General features: G+C 43.2%; 1 protein-coding gene across 3 annotated transcripts in view; it reads right to left on the reverse strand.

Moving 5' to 3' along the window:
* AFG3L2 (AFG3 like matrix AAA peptidase subunit 2) overlaps nucleotides 1–8,132 on the reverse strand; it is a 43,374-nt gene extending 35,242 nt beyond the window's left edge. The window contains exons 1-5 of one of the 3 annotated variants that reach the window (XM_081096874.1): nucleotides 7,833–8,132; nucleotides 3,493–3,592; nucleotides 3,031–3,108; nucleotides 1,002–1,108; nucleotides 694–846 (exon numbers count right to left, since the gene is read on the reverse strand). In XM_081096874.1, the coding sequence (XP_080953000.1) occupies nucleotides 694–846; nucleotides 1,002–1,108; nucleotides 3,031–3,108; nucleotides 3,493–3,592; nucleotides 7,833–7,949 (555 nt within the window). In that variant the 5' untranslated portion in view covers nucleotides 7,950–8,132. The remainder of the gene's footprint in view (nucleotides 1–693; nucleotides 847–1,001; nucleotides 1,109–3,030; nucleotides 3,109–3,492; nucleotides 3,593–7,832) is intronic. The other 2 variants (XM_081096876.1, XM_081096875.1) reach the window with 2 other exon arrangements.
* Nucleotides 8,133–18,687: the final 10,555 nt, after the last annotated feature.

Raw genomic sequence — 18,687 nt, forward strand, 5'->3', positions numbered from 1 at the left:
CAAAACAGGCCTAATTCTGATTCTGGTTCTCTGATTTATTTCATCAATTCTAAGACGGACATTTTTCATATTTAATATCTCAGAAGCTATGATATATATCACAACTGATGGCATTTCAGTTTCAATGGAGGCTTCTTCTTAGTAATACCAAAATAATGTATGTCTTACAGTCCACGGCATCTTAAAAATGCTGAAATAGGATCTCAGTGGGTAAAGACCCAGCCTGCAGGAACAAAGGCTCCCAAGCAGCCCTCAGAGCCTGTCCAGTCTCACTTTAAATATGCTGCATGGCTTATTTAGCCATTTCCATGCTTGCAGGAGATTAAAGCTTTGAAGATATAAAGGAATTGTGACAAGCTGGCACACTAGACCAGGGGGAAGAGGCTGCTAAGAGAACACAAGAAAACGATGCAAGCAGAGGGAGGGCTGCCAAAGCAAGAGTTGGGAGCAGTGGTTCCAAAACTAGGTTCTTATATGAAGTGAAACAAAAGGATTTTGTAGCCAATTTGGGGATTGCTGGGTCAAAACAGATTTTTTGGTTGCAGTACTTTTCAGCATTAAAAAAATCCAATATGAAAATAGTAACACTTCGATGCACAAGCTTGGCTAACTTGTTGACTGTCACTTTATTGGCCTAACCCACTGATTTTACCTTTTTAACCACAGTAGCCACCAATCCCGTAAAATACTTACTACTCCTTTGGAAAGATAGTTATTGACAAAGTCCTTCCATGTGATTTCTCTTCCAGAGCTCTTGAACAAGAAGTAAAACATGACTCCACCCCAAAACAGAGCAGTCCAGACAAAGTACATCCTGAATTCCTTGTCATCCCATGGAAAGTCACCCTGGGAAAGAAAAAGACAGCTTCTGTGAAGAATGAAATGTCATAATATGATCTATGTTATGTTAGACACAAATCCCTCCCAATGCCATTAATGCCTCCTAACTTTCCTGGGGCCACCCCAGGTCCTCAAAATTAACAAAGAGTTTAGAATCAAACCTTCTGAAACCTGGACCACCAATGAGAATCCTCTTTCTTGCCACCTCGTTTTCCACCGCCACCAACTCCTCCTCCAGAAGGTCGTGGGGTAGCAGCTTGCTTTGATTCTGTTCATAAACAAAGAGCATATACAGCAGCATAGCAGATTTTTATATCTCTCCACAATGTTTCCATTAATAGTTAATAAAAGATATATTACAAAACACATTATGGCAACTGATCAGTCACTAAATAAAGTACTATGCGGAAGGATGAGACTAATACAAAGAATAAACATTCAAGGAGACTTGTCAGTGCTTCATGTACATTATCTCATGAAATCTGCAAAACAATCCAATAACCTGATAACTACACCCATTTTCCAGATGAAGAAATTGTAGCTTAGCTGTAACCGGTTTGGCTCAGTGGATAGAGCGTCAGCCTTTGGACTCAAGGGTCCCAGGTTCGATTCTGGTCAAGGGCATGTACCTTGGTTGCGGGCACATCCCCAGTAGGGAGTGTGCAGGAGGCAGCTGATCGATGTTTCTCTCTCACCGATGTTTCTAACTCTCTATTCCTCTCCCTTCCTCTCTGCAAAGAAATCAATAAAATATATTTTTAAAAAATTGTAGCTTAAAACTTGTTGAATTGTCTGTTATAGTGTTAAGTGATAGTAAGTGACAGAGAGGATGCGAATGCAGGAAAGTGAATTCCTGAGTACCCACTTGAAGGTAAAAAGGACTCTGCTTTCCCACTCCCATGAAGTGAACAGTTAACAGGTTTTTCTGTCGGAAAGACAAGATTCTGAAAACTGGCTTTAAAAACAAAACAAAATATGAAAAACACTACCCGCATAAAATTAGTTTGCAAAAATCTGAAATTAGTCATTGTTATGGGTTGAATTGTGTCCCTCCGCCCCTAATTCATATGTTGGAGTCCTAACCCCCAGTGGTCATATTTGGAGATAAGATCTTTATAGAAATAATCAAGTTAAAATGAGGTCATCTGGGTGGGTCCTAATCCAATATAATTTGTGTTTCATAATGCAGACTGGTGCAGCCACTATGGTAAATAGTATGGAGTGATCCCACTTCTAGGAATGTATCCTAAGAATCCCAAAACACCAATCAGAAAGCATATATGCACCCCTATATTCATAGCAGCATTATTTACAATAGCTAAGACCTGGAAACAGCCCAAGTGCCCATCAGTAGATGAGTGGATAAAAAAGCTGTGGCACATTTACACAGTGGAATACTATGCAGCAGTGAAAAAGGATCTCTTACCCTGTGAGACAGCATGGAGAGACCTGGAGATTATTATGCTAAGCAAAATAAGCCAGTCAGAGAAAGACAAGTATCACATGATCTCACTTATATGTGGAATCTAATGAACAAAATAAACTGATGAACAAAACAGATCCAGAGACACAGAAGCATGGAACAAACTGACAAATCTAAGAGGGAGTGAGGGGAGATTAACCTAAGAGCTAATATGTATATAGTGCAGTGAAGGCCTGGAGAGGGAGTGGGAGTGGGTTGGAGGAGGTTAATTGGGGGGAAAGGGGACATTTGTAATACTTTCAACAATAAAGATAAATTTTTTAAAAGGGTAGGGGGGAATTTAGACATAGACATGAATAAAGAAAAGTCCATGTGAAGACACAGAGAAGACAGCCATCTGAATCCCTGAAAACACTGAAGAACAATTTGAAAAAATGCACTATACCACCATATGTGTCAAATAAACTGCCTATATTAGGTTTCTAAGATTTTTCTCAGTGGCTTAAATTACATGCCAAATATATTCGTTAAATATGACTGATATTGATCAGTCAATATCTCTAAGGTGACTTTAAATTAATTCAACTTGAAAAATGACAAGAAAATTAAAGGTAAAATAAGACACCAGGTCTGTAATACTGTATGTGCTTGTAACCTACTAGTTTCAGAACAGCCTTAAGATAACACTCTTGTTCAGTGAAAACTATCACCAACATCATGTGTTAGAGGAAAATGGTAAGTCAAACATAAATCTTTTTAAAAGATACCTTTTTTTTCTCCTGTAACTTCTTTAGGTTCACTAGCTTTTTTTCCATTTTTTCCATTAGGAAAGTATTTTTCAAATCCTGTTAGAAAAGGATAAAAAAATACATATCCTCAAACTAAAAGTCATCAGGTTTTGTGTATGTGTGTTCATTTTTAAAGCCACTGATACATCATTAACAGGCATAAGCTAAAAGTATAACATTTCTTATGTAGGAGTAAGTTAGTCAAATACAGTTCACAACCCAGGGGTGTAAAAGGAAGAAGTCTCATGTGCATGCCAATTTCATTATCTTCACATGTGAAGATGACACATTTTCATCACTGCAATCAGGCAGGAGGATGCAGGGGTGAGTCACAGAAGGAAGACAACCTGGAACACCACCTATACACCTGTGTAATAAACATCTACTGGGGCATGGCTCTTTAACAAGGTAGAACATTATGGTCACATGGGAAGTGTTTACCTTTCGGAGGACGAGAACAGAATCTTTGATAAGCAGCAATTACATCTGTCAAAAGAGAATTTCTGCTGGTCGTTGCTTGAGTTGTAGCATAGCGATAAAGCTGCAACAATACATATGAAAACATGAATTATACTAAAGAATTTTTTTAAAGAGCTTCATTTCCTAATATAAAGTGGATGAAATGTTTCTCCCTTCAACAGGTAGTTATAGATTAGCAGAGAAAGACCCTTTCTAGGGCACAGTGCTACTCTATCCAGCAATAGACATAAATCATGATCCGGAACACAAGAATACTTCAAAATCACACATAAGTTAGAATTGTAGCCCAACTACAATCTCTGCCAACACATTCTCTTGGGTATTGTTTACTTAATTTGCAGCATTCAAACAGACAAACTCGGACACAGAAAACCTGCTGTTTCATGTTGAATAATTTGTAGGGTCTATAATACTGAAAGATTCTTTATCTGAAATTACATAACAATGCTGCTTGTAAACATAATATTAAATTTACCTTAATTCAAAGATAAAGTTATAGTCCAATATCACTGATAATACTTATACTAGTAACAGTTGATAGAAGCTTCCCATTACATTTTTAGCTGCATAGTTAAAAGCAATCAAAGGTAAGGCACATTGAGGGGATATATCCAAATTTAGAGTGAAAAAGTTCAAGTAATATCCTTTTGCAAAGTAAAAATTCACCACTATTTTTTGGGAGGACAAGCTTTTAAATACAGATGAGAATGTTTACAGTGAAGTTCATCTATATTAGCATTCATCATTGTTAGCCTCCTTTGTGGTCTGATGAGAAAAGTAACGCATCACAAAACCACTTCACATTCACTAGAGTGGCAATCATCAAAAAGACTGACAATAGCAAGGGTGGTGAGGATGTGGAGAAAAGTGGAATCCTCATACACTGCTGGTGGGAATGGAAAGTAGTGCAGCCACTTGGAAAAGTTCGGAATTCTCAAAATGTTCAATGTATCTCTGGCCAGGTGGCTCAGATGATTGGAGCATCGTCCCATACACCAAAAGGTTATGTATGGGCTTGATTCCTGGTCAGGGCACAGACCTAGGTTTCAGGTTCAATGTTTCTCTCTCACAAAGATGTTTCTTTCTCTCTCCCTCTCACTCTCTCTCTCCCCACTTCCTCTCTTTAAAATCAATGGAAACATATCCAGATGAAGATTAAAAAAAAAAAAAAGTGGTATATTCATACAATGGAATATTATTCAGCCATAAAAAGAAACGAAGTACTAATAAATGCTACCACATAGATAAGCCTTAAAAACATGATGCTTAAGTTCAAGAAACCAGACACAAAAAGTCACATATTATGATTCCATTTATATAAAATGTCCAGAATAGGTAAATCCATAGAGAATGTAAATTAGTAGCTGCCTTGGGCTGGAGGAATAATTGGGGAGAAATAGGGAGTGACTGCTAATGATTACAGGACTTCTTTTTGGGGTGTTGAAAATGTTCTGAAATTAAGACAGTGGCGATGGTTATGAATATGCCAAAAATCACACTTTAAAATAATAAAGTTGCCCTGACCGGTTTGGCTCAGTGGATAGAGTGTCGGCCTGCGGACCAAAGGGTCCCAGGTTCGATTCCAGTCAAGGGCATGTACCTTGGTTGCCAGCACATCCCCAGTAGGGGGTGTGCAGGAGGCAGCTGATCGATGTTTCTCGCTCATCAATGTTTCTAACTCTCTATCCCTCTCCCTTCCTCTCTGTAAAAAAATCAATAAAATATATTTTTAAAATAATAAAGTTTATGGTATGAGGAAAAATGTCAATTAAAAAAACATAAAAAATGAGCTTATTTAACTTCAAATTAACACACAATTCTTCACAGCAAAACAGGACAGAAACACTGATATTGTTCTTGAGTGACAGCAATGCTGGTTGGCAGTTATCACTGTCAGCACAGAGGACTTCCTTATACCTCAACATGGGTGATGCACAAGGACAATAGTGTTACTCCAAAGAAAGGCCTTTTAGGTAAGATTCCTGACACAAAAACTGCAAAATAAAAGGCAGATCCTACCTGCTCATTGTATCTAAGTCCACTCATCTCGAGAGGCAAAAAGAAAGGAATTACAGCAAAGCAAAATAGGGAAATGAATGCAATGCAAGAAACTGAAAAAGGGCTAGTGCAGGGCAGCATGGAGTAGAAAAGAGATGAAGATAGTCCAGGACTGGTGAGGGAGCTTCAAAGAGTAAAAACCATGAACACAGGTGTGGATGAAAAAGAAAAGCTGTAATAAATCTAAAGGAAAGTAACCTTATGGGGTGATCTGATCATTAAATTCTGAACTGGGCAGGTCATGGTGGGCAGCCACACCCAGGCATATCACTTCAAGTAAAAGTTTTATCTGTCCTTTAAGCAGCCCTATCCATTGCTCTGTGCATCTAACACACTTCTGAAACGCCTCTTTTTCAGACCCCTTAGAAGCATAACCACCCTCAAGAGAACACATAATCCTGTTAACCATCCTGTTACCAAATCCCCACCTTCATGTAATCTAGCTTGTGTCCCCTCCTTAATTTTAAATGTGTAAAATAAACTGTAAACTGCCATTCTCCTGAACATTGGAGATTTTGTTTCTGTCATCAGTTTGGTTCAAATAAACTCATAAAAATTCTCTAAGTTTAGATGGTCCTGAACTCCACACAGGTGCTGCCAATACCCGCTTTTACGTGGAGAGGCTAACTCCCGGGCCTTACCCCACCCGCTCTTTCCCCTCTGTATGTGTACCTCTCGGTAAACCAGGACAACGCGGGATCCCAAGGGACTGACCGACAGCAGGAACCTGTGTGGCTGAAACAGCCGACCTCCACTGCTTGCTGCATGCACCTCTACTGGCCACAGACCGAGGCAGGCCGGTAAGCCAGGACAAGCGCACCAGGGAAACTGAGACAGGTAACCTGAACACAGTGGCTAAGCAATGTACAACCAGAAACAGAGAGGTCGCCTCCCTAGAGATAACATCTAAGCCTCCGTTATTTCAAATCCAGGTCCAGAAAAGCAGCAAAACCACGACCAGCTGAACTGACCCCCGCCCCGCCCCAGCACTGACCAATCAGCAGAGACCACACCCTGAAAGAATACACTTGGAAAACTGATGAATATTCTGCTGAAACCCTCCTGAGACAAGACCGGCCCTAAATTTCCCACTGGCCAGAGAGAAAAGCCTCCAGAAAAAGGGCCCAGCGTGGGGAGCATGCCTGAGCCCGCCCCTGCCCTCGCAGGACAGGCATCCCCACAGGCACGCATCTCCTAAACTCCAAGAACCCCAGGAGACTTGCAACCAGGGGAGCAATGGCGCAGCAGCTCACTCCAGGCTCACCCCTGATTCTGGTCCCAAGGCCCCCTTTTCTCGGACTTCCTGGTGAGCCCAAGCCCCTGCCCAGGCTCTCCTGTTGCTTCTGCTATGCTAAGCCCTTCCTTGTTTCCTATGCCGGGCGTTCGTGAACGGACCTTCAAAGTCACCTGGACGCGCGCTGTGAAATCTTCCCTACACAAGTCAAGAGCCCAGACGCTAGGGCTGGCCCCGGGCAGACCCGCTCAGGGCCAGGTCCCCGGCCCCGCACCAAGATGGCTGCCAGTTGGTCCGAGCGCAGCCCTGCCTCTGCGGGTTATCACCAAGAGAAACCACCTTCTGCGGAGGACGGAATGAAGAGGGAGCATTATCTACAACCATAGTTAATATTCACTGGCGTGCACCGTGCGCTAGACACAGAAGGCCAGCAACAGCCCCACTCAGCAGATGGGAACGTGGAGGCTCGGAGGTTACCGAACTTAACTCCAAAACCTGTGCTGTTATTACTTCGTGCTCAGGTGCAGACTCTCATAACGCACACACAACACATGCATCCTTTTCCAATGTCATCAAAGGCAAACCGAAGGCAACCAACGCCGAAGATATGACAGGTAGTTTCCTCTTAACCTTTTGGCTCTCAGTTGCCATATCTGGAACACATGTTCACCCTGAATGAAGAAGTCACAGGACCTTCGAAGATGATCTGTTGAAGTTCCCGGATACAAAGATCTGATTCCATCGGAGATACATGTTTTCAAAGCTCCAACACGATACCCAGACTTAGACAAGCAGGGGCGTGCTCACGAGAACCGCGGGACACGCGACCAGGAACGCGGGGCGCCCAGGTATCTCACGGCAGCGCACGCAGCCTCATTCACCAAGGAACGCGCTCCGGACGCCTGGCGGTCCACGAGCGCGCCCCGGGCCGGTGACCTTGACGCCCAGCTCTCCGGACCCGGAAGCAGGCCCCGCTGGGGGCGGAGGGCGCAGGGCGCCCGCGACTCACCGTCCGGAGGTAGGCCTGTTTGTTGGGGCCCACGCCGCCGCCAGTCACAAGCAGCGGAGGCAGGCCGCGGGGCCAGCAGCCGCCCCGGCCCCACAGCAGCAGGCAGCGGTGCGCCATGGCTGCCGGCGCAACCCGCACGGGCCGGGGGCGCTGCGCAGGCGCGGCTCTGCGGCCGCGGACGGACAGCGACCGGTGGCTCCGGCCTGCGGGGGACCGCTCGGAACTGAGAGCACAGGACAGCGTAGTGGGCCCGCCGCGATCGGGCAAGCCCACGCTCCCGAAGCGCGCTTTTCCCGACCCCGGCGCGCTGACGTCAGCCGTAAGGCGGGCCCTCGGTCCCGGCCGCTCCGGCCGCTCCGCAGCGTCAATCAACCAGAGCTGGAGGCGGGGCCTAAGAAGAAGAGCGTGGAGGGCGCGCGGAGGGCGGTGGGCGGAGCGGAAGGGAGAGCGGAGAACGGAGAGTGGAGGGCGGGGCTGGAGGCGGGGCCTAGGGGAGGAGCCTGGGAGGCGGTGGGCGGGGCTGAGGCGGGACCGAAGGGCGCGTGGGAGGGCGGGCCTTAGTGAGAGGGCGGGGCCAGCAGAAGCGGCGGGGTGGGCGTAGGGAAGGCTGCTGGGGCCTCAGACCTGCTAGGAGGCAAAGCCACCTTAAACATTTTTGCCGTTCACTCTCTCACCGGTCAAATATTTTGAGCACCTACTCAGTGATGGGCATCGTTCTAGTCTCTAGAGGTGCCAAAACACATACATCAAGGCCCCACTGTACCTTAACTTCTAGGAGAGCAATGCAAAGAAGCACAAATCTAATTGCAATAATAATGGCTCAGTGGTTGAGACTCGACCTATGAACCAGGAGGTCCCGGTTGGAGTCCCAGGTTGCGGGTTCGATCCCCAGTATTGTGGGGGAGGCAACTGATCAATGATTCTCATAAATGATGTTTCTATCTCTCTCACTCTCTCCCTTCCTCTCTGAAATCAATAAAAATATATATATTTCTAAAAAGTGTTGGGACTCTGACATCTAGCTTGGATCCATCAGGAACCATTTAAACGATAAATGATTTTTAGAGAATAGGGTGAGTTCTCCAGGCAGTGGAGACCTGTCAATTTTGTACCAGAATGGCCGCTTTGTATATATATCCTGGTGGGGGAGGGGTGCAGCAGGGGCACAAGTGAGAACATACCAGACAATTGGTTGCTACTGCCACCATCCTATATAATAAGCCTAATATGCAAATAGACCTAACGGCGGAACTACCGGTCGCTGTGATGTACACTGACTACCAGGGGGCAGATGCTCAATGCAGGAGCTGCCCCCAGCACGCAAGCCGCAGGCCAGACAAGGCGGGTGCAAGTGGGAGGCCAGACAAGGCGGGTGCAAGTGGGAGCCCCCCGATTGCCCCGCCGGTCACCCCACAGATCGGCCCTGATCACCGGCCAGGCCTAGGGACCCTACCCATACATGAGTTTCGTGCACTGGGCCTCTAGTATCAGTATAACAGAAGGAGCAATTGTTTGCCTTCCCTCCCAGGCACTGTGGTGGTCACTGTTTGTGCACCCAATCTGCTGGTTTGGATTTTTGTGAGGCAGTCAGTGTCCTGATCTCTGATAGCACATCAGCCTCCACATTTCTGGGAGGCAAGTCAAACTGGTCAGCAGAAACATGATCAACTGTCAGACTAGCAGTTGGCTCCTGTAACATTTTTCAGGTTTCCTTCCACACTGTGGCACTCCCCCCAACCCCCAATGGCTTTTTTAGTACTTGCCAGCTGTCACATGTTCATTGTGCCAGCCAAGTTGTGAGACCCTTAAATATAGCCCAATTGTCTGCATAGGGGACTATAGGCTATGGCTCATGTGTAAATACCGGTCACACGGCCCTTAGTTCTGTACACTGGCTACTCTGCTGTACTCCTCTTTCAAACCATGCAGTGTTGTATGGGATCGTATGGCCCCACAGCTGTTACACAAGGATTACCTTGGCTAGACCCCACTCGGTGCCATGTATTTTTAAGAATGGCGATTGTAGCCCTGACCGGTTTGGCTCAGTGGATGGAGCGTCGGCCTGCGGACTGAAGGGTCCCGAGTTCGATTCCGGTCAAGGGCATGTACCTTGGTTGCGGGCACATCTCCAGTGGGGAGTGTGCAGGAGGCAGCTGATCGATGTTTCTCTCTCACCGATGTTTCTAGCTCTCTATCCCTCTTCCTCTCCCTTCCTCTCTGTAAAGAATCAATAAAATATATTTTTTTTAAAAAAGAATGGTGACTGTAACTTGTCGATGAGGGCATTTTTTGGTGTGGGGGCTCTACCGTAAGGGCTGAAGTGGTCATGTAATACATTGGCCTCAAAATGACATGTAACTCATTACCCAAAGGACTTGTGGAAAGGGCACTGTGCTGTTGCAAATATGCATGCCATTTTTTAAAAATATATTTTTTTAAATTGATTTCAGTGAGGAAGGGAGAGGGGGAAATAGAAACATCAATAATGAGAGAGACTCATTGATTGGCTGCCTCCTGCACGCCTTACACTGGGGAGCGAGCCCGCAACCCAGGCATGTACCCTGACCAGGAATTGAACCGTGACCTCTTGGTTCATAGGTCGAGGATAAACCATTGAGCCACACAGGCCAGCCATACATGCCAGTTTTGCAAGGTGAAGGCAACAGCTGAAGGAGGCCTTGCAAATAACCCTTCTGGAACCCTTAACTGGGAGGTCGATCTGTGCTAGCACTATCACCAGGAGGGCAATGATAGCTTCTGTTTGCTGTGATGTTTTATACCATCCCAAAGCCTGTTGTGCAGTGGAGGAATAACAGGTCTCAGCACCCTTCTATAATTGGAACCAGAACCTAAGGAGGACAGCTTTCCCTGGTTGAGCTTGTCATAGGCCCCAACTAGCTCCATCCAAGTGACATGGGTACCTCAGCGAGGAGGAAACCAGATCTGTGTCTGTGCTACTAGGATTTTTGTTTCCTGAAATGCAGCTTCCTGCTCACTTTCCCAACACCAATGAGTGCCCTTTTTACCAGCCAATATAGTGGGTACAAACATTGAGCCAGATGGGGAATGAAAGCCCACCAGTATCCTAAAATGACTAAAAAGCTTTGTAACTGTTTCACTGGTTTAGGTGAGGGAAAACATTGCACGTAAACAAAGAAATAGGAAACAAAAATGGAGATAGAAAACATAAAAAAGAATCATTCAGAAATGAAGAATACACTAACTGAAATAAATACATTACAGGGAATCAACAGTAGAGTAGATGAAGCAGAGGATCAAATCAGAAATTTGGAAGATAAGAAAGCAGAAAACATCCAATCAGAACGGAAAAAAAAAAAAATGAGAATAGTGTAAACAGCCTCTGGGACAACTTCAAGAGTACTAACGTTCACATCATGGGGATGCTGGAAGAAGAAGAGAGAGAAAGAGCTAGGAATTGAAAACCTATTTGAAAAAATAATGACTGAAAACTTTGCTAACCAGGTGAAGGAAATAGACATGCAAGTCCAGGAAATGCAGAGAGTCCCAAATAAGATGAACCCAAAGAGGCCCATACCAAGACACATAATTTTTAATTTTAAAGACAAAGAGAAAATCTTAAAAGCAGCAAAAGAAAAGCAGTTAGTTACCTACAAGGGCGCTCCATCGGACTGTCAGCTGATTTCTCAACAGAAGCTGTGCAGAACAGAAGGGATTGGCACAAAATATTCAAAATGATGAAAAGCAAGGACCTACAATCAAGATTACTCTATCCAGCAAAGCTATCGTTTAGAATTAAAAGACAGACTAAGAGCTTCACAGACAAGAAAAATAAAGAAGAAAAAAATAAAAATATGAATAATAAAATGGAAATATCTATCAATTACTTTCTATCAACAATTACTTTCAATGCAAATGGATTAAATGCTTCGATCAAAAGACATGGTGGCCGAATGGATAAGAAAATAAGACCTTTACATATGCTGTCTACAAGAGACTCACTTCAGATTGAAAGACACACACACAGAGACTGAAAGTAAAGGGCTGGAAAAAAAGATATTTCATTGAAATGGAAACAATAACAAAAAAAGCTGGGTACCAACACTTATACAAAAAAAAAATGCACTTTAAAACAAAGTCTCTAACAAGAGACAAAGAAGGACCCAGCAACTCCACTTCTGGGTATTTGTCCCAAGAAACCTGAAACATTAGTTTGAAAAGACATGCATCCATATGTTCATCGCAGCAGTATTTACAATTGCCAAGATTGGAAGCAACCTATATGTCCACCAATAGACATATGGATAAAGAAGCAGTGCCTGTATACAATGGAAAATGACTCGGTCATAAGAAAGAATGAAATCTTGCCATCTGCAGCAACACGGATGTACCTAGAAGGTATTGAGCTGAGCGAAATAAGTCAGGCAGAGAAAGATAAACACCATATGATTTCACCTAGATGTGGAATCTAAGAAAACAAAATAAACAAACAAGCAGACCAGAGACAGCCTCATAGATACAGAGCACATTTTGACAGTTGACAGATGATAGGTGGGGGGGCTTGTGGGGTTGGGTATGCACGAAAAAGCAATGGATTAAGCAATACAAGTTGATAGTTACAAAATAGTCATGGGGGATATAAATCACAATATAGGGAATATAGTCAATAATATGGTAATAACTACATATGGTATCAGATGGGTAGTAGATTTATTGGGGTATTACTTTGTAAGTTATATAAATGTCTAATCACTGGGTGGTACGCTTGAAATTAATATATTATTGTACATCAACTGTAATTGAAAAATAATTTTTTTGTTAATCCTCACCTGAGGATATATTTCCATTGATTTTTAGAGAGAGTGGAAGGGAGAGGGAGAGACAGAGAGAAACATTTATGTGAGAGAGACATATTGATTGGTTTCCTCCTGCAGGCACCCTGACCAGGGCTGGGAAACCTGCAACCAAGATACATGCCCTTGACCGGAATCGAACCCAGGACCCCTCAGTCCATAGGCCGATGTTCTCTCCACTGAGCCAAACCAGCTAGAGTGAAAAAATAAAAAATATATATATTTTTAAAGGAATAAAGTACTGATACATGCTACAACATGGATGAATTTTGAAAACATTGTGTTAAATGAAAAGAAGCCAGTCACAAAGGACCACATATTGTATGAATCCATTTATATGGACTACCCAAAATTGACAAAGCCATAAAGACATAAAGCTGATTAGTGATTGCCAAGAGCTGAGGGTATGGCTGATAGACTATACAAGAAGCTAATAAAAGTGGTTACTTACAGAAGGCAGGGTGGCATGAATCATCTGAGACTTCCCAGAATGTACTTTTCATATTGCTGACCTTTTTTGAATCATGTGACCATATTACCTATTCAAATAAATCATAAAATTTAAGAATATTAAAGGAGACTATTTTAGTGCTGTAATTATAAATTTTAAAAATAATCTTATGCTTATTTATATTTTCCAAATATCCAATAGTAAATACACATTAGTTTTATTAATCAAGAAAAAATAAAACGTTTAGCCATAGCTGGTTTGGCTCAGTGGATGGAGCGTTGGCCTGCGGACTGAAGGGTCCCAGGTTCGATTCAGGTCAAGGGCACATGGCCATGTTGTGGGCTAGATCCCCAGTAGGGGGCATGCGGGAAGCAGCAGATCAATGATTCTCTCTCATCATTGATGTTTCTAACTCTCTCTCCCTCTCCCTTCCTCTCTGAAATCAATAAAAATATTTTTTTTAAGAAAAGAAAGAAGCCCTAACTAGTTCGGCTAGTGGATAAGGCATCGGCCTGCAGACTGAAGGGTCCCAGGTTTGATTCTGGTCAAGGGCATGTGCCTTGGTTGAGGGCACATCTCCAGTGGGGGGTGTGCAGGAGGCAGCTGATCAATGCTTCTTCTCATCGATGTTTCTGACTCTCTATCCCTCTGCCTTCTCATCGATGATTCTGACTCTCTATCCCTCTCCCTTCCTCTCTGTAAAAAAATCAATAAAATTTATTTTAAAAAAAAGAAGTAATTATTTAAATATATAGATAGATAGTAAAGTCTGGGGTCATTTTTTCCCCATCAATGTAGCAGTGTATAAAGTTGCAAGGGAGTAAGTCTCTCACTTACTCTTGCTTAAAGGTATCTCTAAGTAGTTGTTTTTCTCTATATCTGTTCATATGTATTTGCAAGTGTGTTAAATACATTTTTACAGGAATAAAATTTTACTTTATGCACTTCGCTTTTTTGATTAACATATATTTTGGTATGTTAATAACATATAACGCCCCCCGCCCCCCATTCTTTAATCAGCTCCACTGTAATCTTTGGTAAAGGTATAGCAATTCCTAACCAAGGTGGTTCAGACTGCTTTCAATTTACTTCTATTTCTGACGCTACAATTAAACTCTTATAGATACATTTATACACATGTGCCAGTAGCCATTCAGAGGATCATTTCCTAGCAGAGAGATTACTTAGTAAATAATATTTTTAAAATAACAATTTGCAAGTGTTATGGGGATTGGACCTTGAGACAGCACATGCAGAACTATGCTTGATGTTTCCCCACTAGGTGGCAGGAGAGATCTATAAATTTCTAAGACAACCAAGTATTGTGCATTTCAAAACCTTAATATGCGTATTGTTGTTTTTTAAATAATGTTGGTATTGTTCCTGGTTCATGTCTAACATCCTGATGCCCTGTTTTCTATAAGGTGAGGCTGACATGGCATTTTCCAGTGACGGTCAGGGCTTGTGATGCTGTTCCAGTAATGTACCTCAGGTAACAGAATCTAAAAAATCAGTCTGCCCAGCCCGTGTGGCTCACTGGTTGAGCATCAACCTATGAACCAGGAGGTCATGATTCAATTCCAGGTCAGGGCATATGCCCGGGTTGCAGGCTGCATCCCCAGTAGAGGGTGCGTAGGAGGCAGCCTATCATTGATGTTTCTACCTCTTTCCCTCTTCCTTCCTCTCTCTCTAAAAATCAATAAAAACATACTTTTTAAAAAATCACAATGTCTGATTAATATCCTCTAGATGATAATGAATAAAGAATGCATTATGACATCAACACCAAGGTGCATCAATGCAAGTTTTATGAATGCCAATAGCAGAACATTTGGGATATTCCTAATTACTACTTGATAGTGATCAAATATTTTTTAAATTGTTGACCACAGAGTATACATAAATCATAAAGTTCTGAGATTTTCCTCAATTATATCTTCTTGTTTATCGCAAGACCCCTTAGTCATGAGCCATTTTTTGAGTACGTTACTGTAATACCAGAAGGCATCAGGGGAAAGAAGATTTGCAAGCTAGGAAGGAAATGGTGTCTTATGTTTCTGATGAAAAACTACATAAGCTATAATGGAGAAAATTAAAGTGCTCAGAAGCAGAAATAAGGTGCAAAATTGAAAATATGTATTGGAGAGACTTCAGAAATTGTGTTTGAAAGAGGAATTAATTATATAGACTTTATACCATAGAAAGCAAAAGGCCACAGAGATATACTTTGTTTTAATAATATGCTAGTACATCTTGACTATTTTGAGGCTCAGGATAATTCTGAGTTTAGTTAGAGAACATGTCCTTGGATTCAAATAATCTATGCGTAGGATCTCAGAAAATCTAGATGCTAGTGGCACAAGCTCAGAATTGCTGACTTTCTACCATCTCATTCTGCCAGCGTGGCAGGGTAAAGAACCTGTAAATTGAGTCTTTACCATCACTATTTGGGGATCAATTAAACACCAGAGCCCAATTTTTGTTATTGTCCTGGGATTTTGAAGCAATGTCCATGGCAAATGGGAAAGAAACAGATTCAAAAGTTCTTCAAAACTTCTTACCTGCTGGAAGATTGACTTTCTCCCTAAATTAAAAATCTATTTTGAAACATATTTATTTTTAGCAGCAGACTCTTGTAAAAATGAAAATTTGACACAGAATCTCAATACATAGAAACGAAATAGATAAGAAATAGAAGTAGGACTAGTTGAAAGGCCTCTTAATTTACCCCAAAGATGACCTCCAAAAGCAATAGGGCTCCCCAGAACCGTCAACTAGATGATTCTGTCTGTGGTTACACCAGATGGAACCCCACCCAGCCGCTCCCATGTTCATGACTCCCTAGGAGTCAGTCTTGACTCACTGAACAAGCAATTATCAAGTGCTTCTGTTTGCCAGGCACTGGGATAGATCCTGGGTACACAGCCATGAGGAAGGCTAAATCCCCATCCTTGAAGAGTTTACATAATCTAGAGCAGAATTGCTTCCCCAACTTTAGGGACCTTACTAACTGCGTGGGTGGCTCGTTAAAAATGCCTATTTCTGGGTTTTATCCCAGAGATGTCAATTCCAAAAGTGAGACGTGGAGCTTAGGAATCTGCCTCTTTAATAAGTATTATTCTAGTGGGAGAGACAGAAACACAAACAAGTACAGTAATTATAAAAAAATGTGCTGAGAGTAATGATGGAGGTATGTGGGAGCAATTACAGGAGGAGTGAGGAGCACTCCAGGGGGTGAGCAAACAAAGCTTTGGAAGTAGGTTCTACATAGAAGAGGCTGATAGGACAAGCAGTAATTGCCTGGGCATGGCAGTGGCACCATTCTGAGTTGCTAGATAGGAGCATGTTAAAGTCACCCAGAAGGGAGGAGAACTGAGTCAGAGGTCAGTGGGGATGGTAACAATGCTACCAACAATGATAAGGGCTGACATTTATTGTTACTGCCCACAAGTCACTATACTAAGGACTTCATGTATGTTCTCATTTCATTCTCACAAGTCCGATAGGGTGTGTAATACTAGAATTCCCATTTCATAGATGATAATACTGACATTTGCCGAGAGTAAGCAATGTGCAGAAGGGGAGTCAGGTCTGGAACCCAGGTTTGTTTGTCTTCCAACTTATGCCTCCAACTCTGTTAAATCATATCATCTCTCTTTTTTTTTTAATATATTTTATTGATTTTTTACAGAGAGGAAGGGAGAGAGACAGAGAGTTAGAAACATCGATGAAAGAGAAACATCGATCAGCCGCCTCCTGCACATCTCCCACTGGGGATGTGCCCGCAACCCAGGCACATGCCCTTGACCGGAATCGAACCCGGGACCCCTCAGTCCGCAGGCCAACGCTCTATCCACTGAGCCAAACCGGTTTTGGCTGAATCGTATCATCTCTTAAAGGACGTGGAAGAAGGGATGGGTTAAAACAATCTGTAAGAGGTAAATTCCAAAGGACTTGATGACCGACTGGGTGTAGGGTAGGGGATTACTCTAGCTTGGGGTGCCTGGGTGATGCCATGTACCTGGAGAGTGAATCCTGGAAGAGGAATTTGCTTAAGGAAGAAGATGCTTTGGCCATGATGAGTTTGAGGTGGGGACCTAGGGACTACTTCATGGGACATATGGGTCTGAAGCTTGGGACAGAAATAAGATAGAGATACAGGTTTGGGAGTTAATAGAAACCAAGAAACTTGGTCAGTTCACTTGAGAGAAGGTGTCGAGTGAGAAAACAGAACACAGGGGAAGAGGAATCTGCAAAGCAGAGAGAGAGAAGGAATATGACAGATGGTTGCATGTCATTGAAACCAAGGGGCAGAGTTTCAAGGAGAGAATGCTCAGGAGTTTAAGTGTAGCAGAGAAGTCTAGAAGGAGAAGGACTGACAGTACCCATTAGACTAGAAAATGTCATGGTTTACTGATGACCCTAATGAGAGCAGTTTCAGGAGCGCTTACAGCGTGTTGTGGAATAGATAAGGCGTAAAAAAGTGGGAAGAGCCCTAACCGGTTTGGCTCAGTGTACAGAGAGTGGTCCTTCGGACTGAAGGGTCCCAGGTTCGATTCTGGTCAAGGGCACATGCCTGGGTTGCGGGTTCGATCCCCAGTGTGAGGCATGCAGGAGGCAGCCGATCAATGATTCTCTCTCATCATTGATGTTTCTCTCTCTCTCTCTCTCTCTCTCTCTCTCTCTCTCTCTCTCTCCCTCCCTCCATTCCTCTCTGAAATTAATAAAAATTTTTTAAAAAGTGGGAAGAGCAACCGTGGACTCTCCCTTTAAGTTTTAGGTGAGAAGTAGGGAGAATATGCACAGTGCTTATAAGGGGGTGTAGTAGCTGAAAGATATCTTTCCAATGCTTCACACACACACAGGTTGGCATTTAACACCATCAACTTCGAGAATGGCATGCCTAATCCATCCTTTCCCTTAATGCTTCTGAAATGAGAGAAATGACCCTGGTTCTCAAGCCAACAACATGCAGAAGAGGCATTTCAGCCAAAGATAAAGGTTAGGGATGACTTTTGCTCCTGAATTCTCCATTCCTTGGAAATCTTTCCTTAGTTCCCACACCTACTGTGACAAGAACCCGTCCAGAGTTGCCTTCCTGTGAGAGGTTTAACCAATGGCAGACTCTATCATCCCACCTTTGCCTGATAGCTATTGGAGAAATGACTGTATCCTGTGCTTGGTTTAACCTATGGCCAGTCACCCTTTGACTGGCATCTTTCCAGCTCTAACAGAAATCATAAAACTGAAGCAGCAAAGCAACTGCTGGGTGTCACTGAGTCAGGTCCATGTGTCACCTGGCCGTGAGCATACTTGTCTGTCTTGGCTGCTCCTCAGAGTGCACGGCACATTGCTGCGTCTGGTAACTGCCCTGGGTACACGGGGGACCTGCCCAGCACAGAGTGCGCGGGCTTCCATCTCTCTTAGCAGTCCTATGGAATAAGAACATTGTTCTGTCAAACATTTAATTAAAAAGAATAAATCTTTGCCTATTTAAGTGGTGGGTGATTTCTCCTTTGTTTTCTGCAAAACCCAAGTAAGAAAAAAAATCAACCCTCCTAATTCATTTGGG

Source organism: Myotis nattereri (genome assembly GCF_964212035.1).
Source record: "Myotis nattereri genome assembly, chromosome: 8".
NCBI classification, from domain to species: Eukaryota; Metazoa; Chordata; class Mammalia; order Chiroptera; family Vespertilionidae; genus Myotis; species Myotis nattereri.